Source organism: Mus caroli, chromosome 8 (assembly GCF_900094665.2).
Source record: "Mus caroli chromosome 8, CAROLI_EIJ_v1.1, whole genome shotgun sequence".
Lineage (NCBI taxonomy): Eukaryota > Metazoa > Chordata > Mammalia > Rodentia > Muridae > Mus > Mus caroli.
In genome coordinates this window covers 113,736,763-113,754,041 of record NC_034577.1, presented here as the reverse complement: position 1 = coordinate 113,754,041, position 17,279 = coordinate 113,736,763, and the positions used below count along the sequence as shown (strand labels likewise).

General features: G+C 53.4%; 2 protein-coding genes across 2 annotated transcripts in view; both read left to right on the top strand.

Moving 5' to 3' along the window:
* Galns (galactosamine (N-acetyl)-6-sulfatase) overlaps positions 1-13,003 on the top strand; it is a 32,075-nt gene extending 19,072 nt beyond the window's left edge. The window contains exons 10-14 of the mRNA XM_021170072.2: positions 159-295; positions 979-1,081; positions 6,803-6,924; positions 10,484-10,601; positions 12,245-13,003. Coding sequence (XP_021025731.1) covers positions 159-295; positions 979-1,081; positions 6,803-6,924; positions 10,484-10,601; positions 12,245-12,331 — 567 coding nt within the window. The 3' untranslated portion in view covers positions 12,332-13,003. The remainder of the gene's footprint in view (positions 1-158; positions 296-978; positions 1,082-6,802; positions 6,925-10,483; positions 10,602-12,244) is intronic.
* Positions 13,004-14,500: 1,497 nt separating this feature from the next.
* On the top strand, positions 14,501-16,690 carry Aprt (adenine phosphoribosyltransferase). The gene is made up of 5 exons (XM_021170527.2): positions 14,501-14,650; positions 14,782-14,888; positions 15,794-15,927; positions 16,112-16,190; positions 16,299-16,690. The coding sequence occupies exons 1-5, from the start codon at positions 14,571-14,573 to the stop codon at positions 16,439-16,441; spliced, it is 543 nt and encodes a 180-aa protein (XP_021026186.1). The 5' UTR covers positions 14,501-14,570; the 3' UTR covers positions 16,442-16,690.
* The last annotated feature ends 589 nt before the right edge of the window (positions 16,691-17,279 follow it).

The window sequence follows — 17,279 nt, the reverse complement described above, 5'->3', positions numbered from 1 at the left end:
TGTGGCCCTCCCATGGCAGGTGGTGGGTGTCAGTGTTGGGGCCTTAGTGCGTATTTACATACTCAGAGGAGACTCAGGTGCTCACCACACCAGGCTCCATCCCCCAAACACCATCCGGTGAGGATGGAGTGTCTCAGAGATGACTACATCCATTGCAGGTCAGCCACCAGCTGGGAAGCATCATGGATCTCTTCACCACCAGCCTGTCCCTTGCAGGCCTGAAGCCCCCCAGTGACAGGGTGATTGATGGACTTGACCTCCTCCCCACCATGCTCAAGGGCCAGATGATGGACAGGTTGGTACTAGGCAACATCTGTCCCACCCCTAGTGCTGCCCCCTTGCCCCAGCTCCTCACGATGGAGCCCAGAGCTAGAACTTCCTGCACAGGCTAGAGCTTCCTCGCTGGCTAGCTATGACTATAAAAGAAATAATGTAGATGCTGAAGCAGGGGAACAAGATGGAACTGGGATGTGCACCTGGGAAAGGGCCCAGTCTGAGCCCATCAGGGCCCTGAGAAGCACTGACTCTTAGGAAACCATCTTAAGACTTAAGGGATGGGAGGTGTCCTACCAACAAATGTTATCTTTTCCCAGGCCCAGCCCCATCTTACTTCTAAGAAGGGGATCTCATTGTTAGCAACTCAACTCCTTTGTCAGCCCCATGTCCTGGGGCTAGGCTTTGCCTCCACAAGGGTCATGGCCAGCCAGGGAATGACTAAGGTCAATCCCTGCAGCCTAGTGGTTGTCACACACATTGGACCAAGTAGGACCCCAGGACTTCATGTGTGCCAGGAAATAATTTTCCTGAGCCACACACCCCAGTTCCCTCTGAGTTTTTGTACTATGTGGCCCTCGCACATCTTTAAAATGTCAGCCAATACCTACCCAGAGGCATGGGCAGCTCGCCACTCCCCAGCCAGGAGCTCCACATGGAAACACAAGGACTTGGTCTTCACTCTTTCTCTCCTCAACACAACAGGCCCATATTTTATTACCGTGGCAACACTCTGATGGCAGTCACTCTTGGCCAGTACAAAGCACACCTCTGGACTTGGACCAACTCCTGGGAGGAGTTCACACAGGTACAGCCCCTGGATACAGCCTCCCTGGGAGGGGACACCACTGGGAGGCTGCTGGAGAAGTAGGTTGAATCTATCTCTCAGGTACCATCAAGGGAGGCACCATTGCCCCGTAGCCTCCCTCCCTCGTGTGGCCCTGTGGATCTTTCCCTTTGTTGGTTTTCATGCCCAGATGTCCAGATGTAGAGATCGGGTGCGTGGGCTCTGGAAAGTTCTAGGGCATATGAGTGGTATCCTGCTAGGGGACAAATACTCTCTCCTGGGATGTCCCGCCTCCATAGGTGGTCTTTAGAGAGCACAAGGTTCAGGTTCAGGCAGAGGGCCTCACTGCCCAACACACCCTTAAGGTTCTGCTTAGCACTCGTCTCTCGCTCCCTCCCAGGCTGGCAGCATCAGCGGTGGCCTGCCCAGGCCCAGATACTGATGGCCGCAGCTGGGAGGCGTCAGTATCCACATCCCGGTGCCTGCTCAAGGTCTGAAGGTGAAGTGCTACAGCACATGTAATCTAGGCCTCTGCTGGCCCCAGGCCCACGTGGGGCTGCCATAGGCCTGTGTCCTACAAGGTGTTAGTCCAACATCCCCCATCCCTGCAGGCTCCGTAAGGTCCTTAACCACATGAACACCTTCTAATGTGTCTTAGTGGGGAAGAAAATCACCGAATGAAAAAGCCTAAATGCTAGAACATTCTGAACAAATGGGGAAGAGAACTACAAATGTCTCAGCTCAGCTCCAGCTGGGCAGGGCCCTGGGCTGGGCAGAGGGCCAGGCTGCCCTGGGTATGTGTGGGCCGGTGAACAGCATATACTGAGCTGGACGTGTGGCTATGCCTCAAGGGTGCTGATTCCCCAGAGCCTGGTTTGGAAGTTTGGGGCAGCCTAGGACAGGGTCCATGACCCCTGCCCATCCTTCCTGACCCTGAGGGCCATCCTAACCATTCGTCCACTGTGCCTCAGAGACAGTGTCCTAATTAGGGTTTCTATTGCTGTGTTGAAACACTGTGACCAACAGACAAGCTGGGGAGAACAGGGTGTAGCTGGTACTTACACGTCCTAAAGGCATTTTCTAAGCCTGATCTTATGGTAGCATTTTCTCAGTTGAGATTCCCTCCTCTCAGATGGCTTTAGCTTGTGTGTAGTTGACATAAAACCATCCAGCACAGGCAGCCAGTATCCTGGAGACACCTGCTTTCTGGGTGCCCATGAATGCTTCCAGTCCCTGTGACCCAGAAGTGCTTTTGGAATTCCCTCAAGGGATCTGAGGTTATAGTGAATAGAACCTTAGCGTTGTCACACACTCCATATGCTCCCCTCGGGGTGTTCTCTGGGGGTACCCATTGTTGGCTTCTCAAGAGTTTGGGTAGTTTAAAAGTCAGAAGAAAGAAATTCCCTCTCATGCCTGTGTGGCTCCCTCTCTGGACCATTTCAAGGCCACTTAAGGTCTCCTTAAGGCAGGGTCCAGAAAAGCCCATCTCTGCTTCTGCCAGACTAGCACCCATCCAAGAGGTTGTATGCCAAATCCTACCAGCACCGGTGAATGTCTGGAAGGCTCTCTAGGCAGAACTCATATCCACATGGCCTGTTGGGTACCAGATAGTCCCGATGTTATCCTGTTTGCACAAGGGGTCAGAAGGTGTCGTGAGGAGCCTGTGTTGCCACCAACAGTGCCATGCTCTGCACTCGAGCAGGTGGAATGGGGCCCATGAGGGTTCTCACAGTTTCTAGCTACTCAGAACATGAAGACTGTAAAATTAATGTCTGAAACATGTACAACTCTTGCTATTAGCAGACCTTCTCCCCACTGTGGGGCAATGATTCCAAAGAGCCCAGGTCTCAGGTCCTCATCCCTCACAGGCCAGAGTTAGATGGCTGAAAGTTGGTCTCTTGCCAGAGTCCGGTCTAAAGAGCATCATCCTGGAGCCTAAGCCAGGGCTATTCCAGCCAAGTCAGGAGACCGTGTCCATCACTTCCACCCTCCTAATCTTAAGTTGAGAGGCCAATAGAGGCCTGAGGTCTATGCAGTGGGTTTCCTGGTAAAAGTCACAGCCAGGCCCTGAAGAGCCAAGGTCAATCTGGGGCCTCCCTGATGGACCCTAGGCACGAGCATGGATCCTAACACCCATGGCCCTGGGTCATCCACATGGGCCCCAGTTTCTTAGGCTTATGTCACCTGTATGGTTTTGCAGGTCAGCCTGTGGAGGCCTTGTACACCCTTTTTATGAAGACATAGTGCTTTTATTTCAAATGCTAGGGTCTCCATGGGCTGTTCTGAAGGTGAGGTGGAATCCCGCAAAAGATGACCATGTCATCCGAGCTGCCTGTGGGCACAGATCACACAGCTCAAGGCCCAGAAGCCATGGGCCTGCTCACTGTCCCCTCCTGATGGCACATTGGGAGAAGGTTTATCTAGAGGCTCCATGGCTGTCCTGCTAGGGTCACTCTGGATCTTAGACATTCTCTTGCTCTAAAGGCCAGGCCTGAGGGAGGGTATTATGGCCTGTATGCCCTGTTCTGGGTCACTTGAGTATCTTGCTCCACTTCCTTCTTGGGCCTGGGGACCTATAGAACCCAGTATCCCTTGGTGTGACTACTCCATATGGCCTGATGGGCAGGTAGTGATGCCAGGCAGGCCCCACCCTTAACACCCCTTCTGAATGAGAAAACGAAAAAAAGGAAGGGATAGGACTGTTCTCAGGTAGAGTGGAGGATAAAACGGAGACCATAGCTAGAGTCAGAGACCTGTCTCTGTGAGAGTCCAGAGTGGACATGACCCTGAGCCTTGTGAGGAGATCCGAAGTGGGGGCAACCAGGTGCAGGAGCCAGGAGGCCAAATGTACAAAAGGGGTGGGTAACCAAAATGGTTGGATCAAGAGCAGCCTAGCTCCGTGCCCCCTGGACTGGAGAGTTCAGGGTAGGGGGTAGGGTATGCCAGCCATACCCTGTAACTGACTGAGGGATGCAGGGAGAACCTGGCAGCCAGGCCTGCTTTGATCTGTTAAGTAGGCACCTCAGCTGTTTGTCTGGTTTGAAACTTTACACCTTCCTCCCAACCCAGTGCTAGAGATCAGCCAGGCCTGGTGGAGATGAGGAGAAAATACACAGATGGACAAGGGTCCCAGACCCATTAGGGTCGGGGTCCTGTAGAAGGCCTTGGAAGGAGACGCTTGGTCCCCGCCCCGCCCCGCCCCGCCCCGCCTGCCTTCATGCTGAGCTGGCTGCAGGGATGGAAAACACCTGGAATTCCAGTGAGGTCACTAGGCCTAAGGCCTTTCCTCCCGGCTCACCGCCAGGTCTAGCGGCAGTTCCTCGTGGACACTGATGTACCCAGGCCCTCCCTCGCCTGTCCTTTGCTGCCTTGAGATCTGACTAGCCTGGTAGCCTGGTCTCCACTGCCCACACCCGTACTCAGAATCCATCTCTGTGTGTCCATCTTTAGTACAGTCCTTTCCTGTACAGAGCACGTCCCTTCTTCCCTTTCTAGCCCTGCCCTCTGTAGCTGAGGGTCTGGGGTCCTGTGCGCTGTGAACTAGGCTGGCCACTGCCCTCACCACACACACACCCACCCACCATCAAGCCTGCTTCTGTCACTAGGAGGGAGTCTGTTCTCCCATTCATTTGTAATTGGCGGCGGTGTTGATGGAGGGCAAGCAACATCTCAGGCAGAATGTTGTCCAGGGTTCCACACCACATGGCCCGTGCTGAAGGGGTCTCTGCAGCATCCATGGAGTGAAGAGGGCTGATAACTGTTAAGAAGTTGGAAAACACCTGACATCACCTGAACGACTCAGTTGTTACTAGCCGAACTTTGCCCTGCAAACTGCCGCTCTCCTCAGTTCTCACGGTCTGATTCAGCGCTGAGGCCCAGCTAAAGGGTGGTTGTTACAGACCAAAGGCTACAATCTGCCATGACTAGTGTGCATGAGCTTCTGGTGTGAGAGAACTCCCAGGTCTTGGGCCTTCACTCCTGGATTCCTGGGGTTGTCTTTTTTGGTTTTTGTTTTTTTGGGGTTTTTTTGTTTTTTTTTTTTTTTTTTGGGTTTTTTGAGACAGGGTTTCTCTGTGTAGCCCTGGCTGTCCTGGAACTCACTTTGTAGATCAGGCTGGTCTCGAACTCAGAAATCCGCCGGGCTCCTGGGGTTGTCTTAACAAGCCTCAGGTTCTAGCTTCAGACCTAAGATGGAGGTCTCAGCCGCTACACCTGAACTTTGATCTCCCAGGAGAGTGAGCCAACCAGAGTGTCCTGTCCTTTACCACCTCTCCAAAATCACATGGTTTCTAGCAGCCTGCCTGTCCCCAACCCGCTGTGCATCCAGAGCCAGGCCAGAGCCCTGCTCTTCAGGGAGGATGAAGTGTTACAGCAGGCTGACTTCCCTGAGGCGCCCTGAGGGCGAGCGAGGCACTCACACAACTGCAGCTGTAGGAGAAACCCTAGACCAATTAGTGGGATCTTAATTAAATAGCTTATTTGATTTGCATCCAAATTATAATTTAGAGTTCCATCTAGACCTCTCCATTAACTGTTTGGTATTTTCATGCTAACGGTGGTGGTTTCCTGCTGTGTGCTGCACGTTTGTCCCCCAGCAGGGCGCTCCAGGAGGCCTAGATTCGGGACACACTTGGACTGTAATATAACCCACCCTTCCAGTCCCCAACTTGTCTCTCTGCAGCTCCGCACAAATGGAACTTCATAGGCTATGGCCTCCCTGCTTTATAGACTGTAAACTGCTGCACCAACCAGCTGTCCATCACAGAGGTGTTACACAAGGTGCTGCAGACATTTCCTTAGTGAACGGCACTTCGTGTCAAATGTATGCAGACCCTACAGGAAGGTCTCCCACTGCTGAGCTGGCTGACACTAGGGCAACTGAGTCACAGCTCCCGTCTGGGACTGTTGGAGGTGTGGTTAGGGGCATTCTCCATTCTTATATCAGTCCACCCCAAGGAGTACGGCAGCGAAATCTCATAGAGAAGGTCCAGGGCAAAGGGCAAGCTTGTACACACAAACGGTTGTAACGGAATCAGACTGCACCCAGGAGAGGTAGCCACAGCAGCCAAGCTATCTGAGAGGAAGCCGCAGGGGCTGACTCCGTGCGGCCTCAGGTGTTCCGCCTCTGTACCTTTGAATGCAGTGGTCCTGATTCCACAGCCTGTGCCCTTCCCTTGAGCCTGGTGTTCACGGCTGTTTTGTCCCTTACTCCTGTGTTCAGCTCTGGGTCTGCGTTCTCTCAGCTTTCAAGCCAAAGGTCCCCCTTCCTGTGTCTGGTCTGGTGACTCACTCTGACTCATCACCTCTGAGAGGCCACTGTGCTCCTGGCCGCACACTGAGAGGGCTTTATGGCGCTCTGAGGAGCACTCCTCAAAATCAAAGCGTTAGACGGCCCAGATGGCTTCATCTGTTTTGAGGCAGGGTCTCCTGTAGCCCAGGCTGACTTCAAACTCAAGATTTTCCTACTTCTATCTCCTGAGTGCTGAGATTGCAGCCTAGCTGCCCAGACTATTATGGAGAAAACTTAGGGAGCCGCCCAGAGAGAGATGCTAAGCAGTCCAGCCTGAAGCCTTTCCCCCAGCCAGGAGGTGACCAGACCCTACCGCTCTCAAATTTACTCCCCAGTGAACACCGCAGTACCAGGTGTGAGGGATGTGTGAGAAGCTGGACTAGAAGGGCATCTCTGCAGCATGGGCTTCTGGCTCCTGGATGCCCACTTGTTCTCCGTGCCTCTCATTGCAGGGCACTGACTTCTGCCCCGGGCAGAACGTTTCAGGAGTCACAACCCACACCCAGGAAGAACACACGGAGCTACCCCTGATCTTCCACCTGGGACGGGACCCAGGGGAGAGATTCCCACTCAGGTGAGGCAGGGGCAGGGTCTCCACGCCGCAGAGGAGACACTGGCCAGACAGGCCAAAGGTGAGAACCACGTCTGGGTGCTCTGCCTTCTGTGGAGTTAACCCTCTGGTCTCACAGGGAATGGATGCCTTTGTGAGGAGACGAAGAACACAGACATGGGACCCTGGGCACCCAACCAAGGCGGATGTAGAGCCTACCAACTCCCAGAGACCTCCATCTTCACTTCAGACCATGGCTGCCATGCTCTCTGGGAGGTCCCCTCCTGCTTTCTCTTCCTGGTTGCCTCTCATCCCTCCCCATTCTGGGTTGAGTTCATTGACAACCCCAGCAATGGATCCTATACTCTAAGCTACCTTCAGGGATGGCCAAGGGCAGGGGTAAGCCAGTCAGGCACAGGAGACATCCATCCACACCAACTAGTCCTGGGACTGACAGGAGGGAAAGGCTGAGGGCGAGGAGATCCAAGGACTCTATCCCAGATTCTGGAGTAAAGTGCTTCAGACCACGGACCCTGGAGCTGAGGGTACCTAGTGGCCTCCACTGGGCAGGAGTCTTTGAGCACAAAAGTCACTATACCTGGCTAACCTCAACGACAAACATCGGTGGGTTAAACAGTCACTGTAGGGTTCTGTCCCTTAAGGGTTCGAGAGCACCCCTCCTAGCTTTCCCTATTCACAGTGATACTTAAAAGTCACTGCACCCGCAATCTGTGACTGGCATCACATCTACCAAAGCCCCCATCTCCTAACTGTCCTCAGCTGTCCCCATCTCCTAACTGTCCTCAGCTGACTCGAGATCAATTCCCTCTGGCTCTCCCCGGGAGGCTAACACAGCTCCCCTGGAAGGATGGTAGGTGCCTTGGATCGTGGACTACAAGTCCTGTGTCCATGCTACAGCATTTCTGCCAGGTTGGAAATCACAGCCTTCTGCTCAGTGACAGGCCATGACTTGCTAATGGGAGATAGAGAGGGCTTTGGAACAACAGAAAGGTCCCCGAGACTGCTCCTACATCCTGCATAAGTACCTGTGGATCTCCAGCACCTCTGGAAATATGGTCTTACAGATGCCATTAAGATCAAGATGACCGTGAGGGCATCCTGGATAGGGGTGGGGCATTACTCTGAGAGAAGAAAGGACACAGCTGCCAAGGAGGGAAAGGATGCTTAAGGAAGAGGCAGAGATAAACCAAGAAGCTGGACCAGCCAGGAAGGTGCCTCTCAGGTCCTCTAGAGGAAGTGTGGCCCTGCAGTACCCTAACTCTAACCTTCTGGCCACCAAACCGTAGCTGTGGATAGCTTCCTTTCCCTCCCCTAGGCAGAGACTGGTATTTCCTCAAGGCTAACTAGGACATAAGTGTTGTCACAAACCAAAGGAGCTCTGGTGGCGTGGGGTGATGGGCTGCAGGGTTGATGGGCAGGGCTATTCTTTGAGATTTGTGCCTATGTGATTTGCCACCACTGGCCTTATGCTTCAGGGTCATCCCAAAGATCATGGTGCCTCTCCGTGAAGCCATCTCGTTCGCCCACATTCAGCTTGTGCTCAGCAGTCTGAGTCTTTGGGGACTTGCTCATCCCATATGCCTCTGCCCCGGGCCTGTTTACTGCCTAGAGGTAGCCAGACACAGGAAGGCTGTGAGTTCCACTTCCTGCAGCAGCTATCCAGGTCCTGCCCTAAAGCCACTCCCAAGCCCAAGAGCATGCCTCTCCCTAGACCAGGCATAAGGAAAGAGGACAGGGGTGAATTTATGGAGAGAACGTCCCTGTGAAGACACTCTATATATAACTCCACCTGTCTCTTGCTTCCCTACAAGGACCCTCTCAAATGTCAAGTGACAGTCACAGACTGGTAGCTGTGGAACACAGTCCTCAGCACTAGCTGGCTGTAAGACAATAGATTTATTTGGCCACAGGGATTTGAACCTGCAGGGATTTTGGAATGTTGAAGTTAACAACAGGCCACAAACATGGCAGCACGCAGGGAGAAGGGCCTACGCAGGCTAGCATAGGGAGGTACCACATAGGGCTGGGGCATGTGGGCAGAGGCAAGCCACTGAACAGCCAGCCAGACCAACAAGGCATTCATCGTGTGTTCCTGTCCTGTTGTATGTCTCAAGGTACCCCATCTGTGTGGACAGAAAGCTCTGGAGACAGAAGCCATGTTGAAGTCTTCAGGGGCTCAACTAGGACATAACTGGTTCTCAGGAGCCTAAGTCCCCTTCCTAGCAGGACACTGTACTGGAAGTAGACCCAGAACCAGCAGGGAGCAGCCAGCTCCAGCACAAGGGCAGTGTGGCCTAGGCACTGAAGGCCTCAGGCCTCTTGATGTTACAGCGGTGGCTGGGAACGTGCAGGATAATGGGCATATGGTTGACTTCACATGAGTCCTCCTGAGACACGAAGAAATCTAAGGACTTGGTTCACATGCAGAATTCTCTCCCCACGAGACAAGTCAGAGCCTGCATTGCAGATGTCTGAGATTTGCCTGTAGCCTGAGCTTGGCATACACATAGCCCCGGGCTCTACCCTCTTTACTCCATCGTGGGCACATCAGCGGTGTGTGTTGTGCTGAGCCGGGCGTCACACAGAGAATAGACTGAGTGCTTCACACCCAGCTAAAGACTCCTGACAGTCCAGCAATGGCTGTGACACAGGCGTTTGGTGGACGTTGGGATGGTCAGGATGGGATGGGACAGGACACAGATTGGGTACATAGCTCAGTGTAGAGTGTTTGTAGAGGGCGGCCATCCCTAACACCCCCATAAAAGAAAAATATATTTAATCAGTCTTCTCTGGGAGGGAAATTTAGCATTACATTTTTATTTATTTATTTGAGAAAGGGTCTTACTATGTAACCCTGGCCTGGAGCTCTCTATGAAGACAAGGCTGGCCTCAAATTCACAGAGATCAGCCTGCCTCTGCCTCTCGAGTGTTGGCTTTAAAGGTGTGAGCCACCATGTTCCCCTTTACAATAACCACCTCCTAGGTGGGGACCTTGGCTCCTCCTGTCCTCCCCATGTTATCTAAGTATAGACTTGTTCCCATGGGATGGGGAAGCTCACAGGTCTTCATTTATAGGTTCCTGAGGGCACATGGTGTGGGCAACAGTGACATGATTTAAAATGACAGAAAGATTTGGTCTGCGTAGATGTCCTTGCAGCTTCATGGTGGTACCACAGTTGGTGACAGTACAGAGGTTGATTATATGCCGACTGTGCAGTGCATCCATTGTTTTCTTGCAGGGCAGTAGTGGCACGCACCTTTAATCCCAGCACTCAGGAGGCAGAGGCAGGTGGATCTATGTGAGTCCAGGGCCCACCTGTTCTACAAGGCAGACAGTTGTCCAGAAGGCTCAAGGGTCACCAGGTGGGAGCCCACAGCCCACTCTGGCTTCAGATTGTTGTCCTTGCTCTTCTCACCTCTAAAGATTAGCTCAAGGGCTCAGGCTTTCAGGGCTAGACCACTTCATGTCCTAGAACGTCTGAGAGCATCAAAGCTTCCTGCCAGGAGCTAATGGGCCCTGGTTGACACAACAGCCTTGTAACCAGAGCCGCCTTCTCTCCAGCTTCAACAGTGATGAGTACCAGGATGCCCTCAGCAGGACCACCCAGGTTGTCCAGGAGCACCAAAAGTCCTTGGTCCCCGGACAGCCCCAGCTCAATGTGTGTAACCAGGCTGTCATGGTGAGTGATGTGTGCGTGCTGGGGCTTGCTTGTGCTCGGCGACTGCTGCCCGTGCTAAACGTAGACGTCGCTAGTCTCATCCAGTTTTAAGGACACCTTGGCTCCCTGTACAGGTGCAGCTCAGCCTGGCAAGGGTACTGGTTCCGTGATGTGTGGGAGGGAAGGGCATGACATCGTACTAACACTGCAGAGTGTTGGAGGGGGGTAGCCCTGCTCAGGACGGGGTGGGCACAGCCCTCTCTCAGGGACCCACTGGGGAGCAACTTTGCTGCATTCACAGACAGTGCCTGTGTTACTAGTTATTGCTAAACTCCCTCCCACATCTACCTCTCCTCCTAAGGTCCCAATAACCAACAGAGGTACATGCCACCAGTGTTTACTCTGGGGAACCAACGAATTCATAGGCTTTCTTATGGGACAGTGAGTGAAGAGTTACAGGCCGGAGCTTGGAGGAGGGGGCACTCAAAGCACCCATGCTGGAAGGTCTGTGGCTAGCAGAGATGACTCCTTTCCTGTGTCCTTCCCCACCTATGTCCTCTAGCCCCTCCCCAAGGCTGCCTGTGGTTAGGGCAGAATCGTGTGCACATGACTGGGAGGAATGGCTGGGTAATCAGGCGGGAAAGAGTTCTGTGATTCTCATGGCAGTCCTTAAGGAAAGTCCATAGTCAGCAAACCAAGCTGCCATGGCCTTTCTTGCAAGCAAGACCAGCTAAGCTCATGGAGGCGGCAGCAGTTTGGCTCAGGGGGTAGTTCCACACAATACTGGTATTCTGAGCTCTGAACAGCAGTAGTAGATCAGGGGGCTCGTTCTTAGACTGCCAGGTTTCTGGGGCCTCAGGAAGCCTGAGTATCCTCACGCTGTAGTGCAGGCTAAGGAGCTTTGATCGCGTTCACTTCCTCTGCCACTTAAATAATTAAAAGGCAGGGAAAATGTGGATGTAGAGGCAGCAGCAGAGACATCACAAGGACCACACAGAATCAGCAGCTGAAGCAAGGCATACATTGGGGGTGAGGAGACACACATGCAGCAGATACACACAGAGGAAAGATTTTAAAATCTCTGAAACAGTTTTCTTCGATAGTTTAGGGTTGGTCAGTTTGAGGGAAGCTAGGGTGGTCGATTGGCCCAGAACTGTGCAAGACCTGCTTGCTGAGCCCATCTATAAGTCTGCTATTGGGAGACCAAAACCTTTATCTTACATTAGTGTGCTTTTGTTTCAAGCCAGGAGGGTAAAAAAGAAGCCAGACCGGCCACTTGGAAATTCAATACCTTTATCGCCCCAATCCCTGACTACCAGGGAATCTAACTCCTAGACTCTCCATTCTGTGGGAGCCTCTTTTCCCTGGCTTCCCCCACTTGGAAGCTGCCTGAGTTCAGGCTGTTAGGCAAAGAAGCTCTGCCCTGAGGCTCCCTTTCCTTGCTACTGGCTTGTCAGTTGCAGCCCCACCCCACCCCCAACCCCCCTTTTTAAAGCAGGACCCAGGGCTCCACATTCCTAGGATTCTGGAAGGCATGGAGATAGGGATAGCTCTGCCTTGCAGCCAGGTGGGTGGGTGAGGCGGGAGGGCCACGTCGAGTTAACTGTGCCCAGTCTGAAACGCCTGAATAACTTCAGTTCATTTTCTTAAATGTCCTTTTCCAGAATTGGGCGCCCCCAGGCTGTGAAAAGCTAGGGAAGTGTCTGACACCTCCTGAGTCTGTCCCTGAGAAGTGTTTCTGGGCCCATTAGCCAAGACCAGAATCTCCAGCCAGCCCTGCAAGTGCCCGGGAGACCTTGTCCTTCGGACTGATGAATGGAAGAGACCAGCTGCCCTCTGCCCACCCATCCCTGGATGGACGGCCCCTGCAACCAGGTGCAAGGCTCCAAGACTGCCGAGCACCGCAGCCCATCTTGCCAACTGGCTCCTGAAAAGGAAGCTGGAGCCTTGATCACCGTAGGTGCGCCAGCCTAGGGTCTGAAGCACTGTCACTGTCCCTGCATACATTTCAACCTAGGTGTTGTACACAAAAGTGAAGATTTCAGCGAAATGCCAAGGAAGTGCCATCTATCTGGCTTCTCCCCCAGGCCAACCCTCTGAGCCACCCTACCTCTTTTGCACTGGCTACAAACAAAAGACAAAGACAGTGCCTTTTCCTGTCAAGGTGGCATCTGCCCTGCCCCATGGAGATGGGAAGATGACATCCCTGGCTCAGGGCAGTATGGGGCCACTTCTGTAACCTGCCACCTCTCATGTGTTCCACATAATCTCCAAGACACTTTCTCTGAAGGCTCATGGGAGTTGTCCGTCATGAACAAGTTTCCACGTCTGTGCAGTAACTGCAGAGCCAAGGCTGAGTTGTAAAGGTTGGGAAATGGTGGTGAAGAGGTTGAGAGAAAGAATAAAGGAACAGGAGTGGGTTAGCTCTGGTAGCCCCACGTCTATTTTTGGGTTGGTTGGTTGGTTGGTTTGAGACAGGCTTCTCTGTGAGGTGCTGGCTCTCCTGGAACTCACTCTGTAGGACAGGCTGGCCTTGAACTCAGAGATCTGCCTGCCTCTCTTAGGAGTACTGGGATTAAAGGCGTGTGCCATCATGAGACCACCTATCCTGGTCTCTTGTTTGTTTGTTTGTTTCGAGACAGGGTTTCTCTGTGTAGCCCTGGCTGTCCTGGAACTCACTCTGTAGACCAGGCTGGCCTTGAACTCAGAAATCCACCTGCCTCTGCCTCCCAAGTGCTGGGATTAAAGGTGTGCGCCACCACCGCCCGGCATAGCCTGGTCTTTAAAATAGAGATTGTGATGGGAGACTGTGTGTTAGATCTCCACGTACCTGTTGCATGAACTTTCCCTGGGGATTCAGAAACAGATGTCCCAGGTACGATTCCAGTGAGAGCCTAAAGTAACCATCGCGTCCAATGAGTTCATTGCCTACAAGAACATGAATGACATCCAGAGCAGCTGCATCAATCAAACGGAAAAGTCTCGGCCCAGCATGGATGACAAGTTCCTAATAGATTCATAACGGAGCTTCCCTTCAGTTAACCTTCCTCCGTGTGTGTGTGTGTGTGTGTGTGTGTGTGTATTCTAGTGCCTCCAGAAACCACATCAGATGGAAGAATTGCAGCTCATGGGCTCACAGGAAGGTCCAGGAAGGAATGGTTAGAATCCATTGGACCCTCCCCACACCCTCTCCTTTGATGGAGCATGGGCCAATCTGGAGGATATCTTTTGAGTAATTGCAACTGCACTGAAGATGATAATGGCCATTATACTCAGAGGACAGTCTTCCACACCACTACCTATAGACCCAAGTACTGTGCTGGGAAGGTAGAACCCCAGTTCTGTCTCTGGCTATCAGGACTTTCTGGTCCCCACCCCAAAAACGAGGAGGGCACATTCTGTTGCAATGCACAGAAGTGTCTGTGGTCTCAGAGAAGGCATTCCTTACCCGCCCTGCTACCCTGCTTTCCCCTGCGCTCTAGCCCACACACAGTGCACTCCCACCTCTCGACCTAAGACTATCCGTCAGCTCCCTTCCGGGCTAATTCCAGGAAAGCAGGGGCTGAATCTCAGGCCCCTCCCACTACGCGCGAGCGAAGGAACGCGAGGCCAAACCACTCCAGCGGACCTGGGCAAGACCCGTCCCTGCTCCCCCGGGTCCAGAAGGCTAGCCCCTGGAAAAGCAGGACTGAAAAGGCGTGTGGGGGGCAAAACCAAAAAAGGATGGACATCGCACACCCCTTTTCCACCCATATATCTTTGAGGTAGGGATGCTTGTGTTTAGGCAGCTCAAGAAATCTAACCCCTGACTCAGACCCCACACACCTCGCAGAGGCCCCGCCTCTCAGCCTGTCCCGCCCCTCGTGCTAGACCAACCCGCACCCAGAAGCCCCGCCCATCGAGGACGCTCCGCCCTTGTTCCCCCCGGGATTGACGTGAGCCTAGCGTGCTGATACCTACCTCCTCCCTGCCTCCTACACGCACGCGGCCATGTCCGAACCTGAGTTGAAACTGGTGGCGCGGCGCATCCGCAGCTTCCCCGACTTCCCCATCCCGGGCGTGCTGTTCAGGTGCGGTCACGAGCCGGCGAGGCGTTGGCGCCGTACGCTCATCCCCCGGCGCAGGCGCGTAGGCAGCCTCGGGGATCTTGCGGGGCCTCTGCCGGGCCACACGCGGGTCACTCTCCTGTCCTTGTTCCCAGGGATATCTCGCCCCTCTTGAAAGACCCGGACTCCTTCCGAGCTTCCATCCGCCTCTTGGCCAGTCACCTGAAGTCCACGCACAGCGGCAAGATCGACTACATCGCAGGCGAGTGGCCTTGCTAGGCCGTGCTCGTCCCCCACGATCCTAGCCCCTATCCCCTTTTCCCCTCGTGTCACCCACAGTCTGCCCCACACCCATCCATTCTTTCTTCAACCTCTGACACTTCCTCCTTGGTTCCTCACTGCCTTGGACGCTTGTTCACCCCGGATGAACTATGTAGGAGTCTCCCTTCCCTGCTAGGTACCCTACCGGCATCTGCCCTCGGTGCTTGTTCCTAGAGACGAACTCTGCTCTGTCCTTGTGTCCAGAACTAGGCCTCCCTCTTTTAGGGCACAAAGCTGGCCAGCATCCTGACAGCAGGCTGGGAGACCCTGGAACCTCCAGATGTCGGACATCCTTGCTTAGGGGTAGCCTCTGGGATGAACTAGATATTAAAAATTAGGTAACCTTGGTTGGGGTGTGGCGTGCCTGGGCAGACCTCAAGCCTGGTAGCTTCAGGGGCTGTTTCTCCCCAGGACTACACCGGGGCATCTTTCTCTTGTTCCCTCACACAAGCTTGTGTTAAACAACTGCTGTCTACCTGGCTCCATGCCTGAGCTTCAGAAACACCCTAGGGCAGTTGAATGTCCACCTGGAGTGTCCAGAGGGAGGGTGGGCACCCCAGAGAACAGAGTGGCCCTGCTAAGTGCTCAGGGACCACAGACTTTTGCCCACTTCACTTCCTATTAGTACCCCTGGCCATGCTCCAGAAATTAGGGCATGTATATATCCTTCCCCACGACAGCTCAGGCCTGGAACTGGGTAGATGCTGCATTTGAAAGGTGGCAAGAGCCACCATAAGTGGCCCTGAGCTGTACAGAAGGCAGGTAGGATCCCCAAGGCTAAGATGGCTACCCAGTGCCCATTGCCCCTCGGCTCCATCCCACACTCTTCCCTCCTTACCCTAACAGGTCTAGACTCCAGGGGCTTCCTGTTTGGCCCTTCCCTAGCTCAGGAGCTGGGCGTGGGCTGTGTGCTCATCCGGAAACAGGGGAAGCTGCCGGGCCCCACTGTGTCAGCCTCCTATTCTCTGGAGTATGGGAAGGTAAGCGAGCTGTGTGTAGAGGAAGGGCAGGGTCTTATCACGGCCAACAGTGTCTAGGAGTAAATGTGGGTGCTCAGAGAGGTTGAGACACTGGGTCAGGTTTACATCACCCAGAAACGCTCGAGGCTAGGGAGGTGGCCACTTGTTCGAACCTAGACTCTCTTACACTACTTCCTGTCTGCAGGCTGAGCTGGAAATCCAGAAAGATGCTTTAGAACCCGGGCAGAGAGTGGTCATTGTGGATGACCTCCTGGCCACAGGAGGTAAAGAACCAACCCAAGACAAACAGACTTCAAAGGGCCAGGCCCTGTCCGGGGTGCTGACTAAGCAAAGAGCTTGAATACCTTCTCTTTCTCTGTCCCTTCCCCCAGGAACCATGTTTGCGGCCTGTGATCTGCTGCACCAGCTCAGGGCTGAAGTGGTGGAGTGTGTGAGCCTGGTGGAGCTGACCTCGTTGAAGGGCAGGGAGAGGCTAGGACCTATACCGTTCTTCTCTCTCCTCCAGTATGACTGAGGAGCTGGCTAGATGGTCAAACCCCTGCTCCCAGCAGCACCAGTCAGCATGGTGGCTCAGCCTGGGCGCCTAAGTGACCTTTGTGAGCTACCAGATACCCTTTTGTGAATGTTATCACTCATTCCGTTGGTCAGCTGATCGCCGCCGTGCCTATGGACCGCTGGATCCTTGTACTTTGTACACGTGCCACACACCCTGGAGTATAGCAGAGCTGTGCTACTGGAGATCAATAAACCATTTTGATATGCATGCTGCTTCTCCTCAGTTTGTTGCATGGGTCACATTCCAGGGCCTCCAGAGTGACACTACAGGGACAAGGGGGCTCAGGTGGGAACCCATAGGCTCAGCTTTGTATTGAAGCCACAACCCCTACTAGGGAAGCAGATGTTATCTCTGTAAGTCTCCGAGACAGCTGACTACATAGACAGGTTTATTGCTTCACTTTTCTAGGCTGTTATTCCATTAGGACAGACGAGGATGAAAGCAGTGACCCATAGCCACCATATTTTTTTCTGTTGTTTGTCGACGGGATTTCTTAATGTAACCAGCCCTGGCTATTCTGGACTTGATTTGTAGCCCAGGCTGGCCTCAAACTTAAGAGTTCCACCTGCCTCTGCTTGAGTGCTGGGATCAAAAGTGCACACTGCCACACCCAGTTCAGTCACTATCTCAAAAAAGCTATTTTGTTGCAGGGCATGGTGTATAGACCTTTAATCCCTGCTTTGAAGGCAGGCAGGCTGCTTAAAATTCAAGGCCAACCTGGTCTATATAGTTCCAGGAGAGCCAGAGCTTTTAGAAAAAAATATATATCAAGCCGGGCATGGTGGCGCACGCCTTT

What these genes read in the sequence shown, in the direction of transcription:
- Aprt (XM_021170527.2), top strand. Translation starts at nt 14,571, where the DNA reads ATGTCCGAACCTGAGTTGAAACTGGTGGCGCGGCGCATCCGCAGCTTC. An exon ending in ATCCCGGGCGTGCTGTTCAG is followed by an intron (nt 14,651 to 14,781) that starts GTGCGGTCACGA and finishes CCTTGTTCCCAG; the next exon opens with GGATATCTCGCCCCTCTTGA. An exon ending in CAAGATCGACTACATCGCAG is followed by an intron (nt 14,889 to 15,793) that starts GCGAGTGGCCTT and finishes TTACCCTAACAG; the next exon opens with GTCTAGACTCCAGGGGCTTC.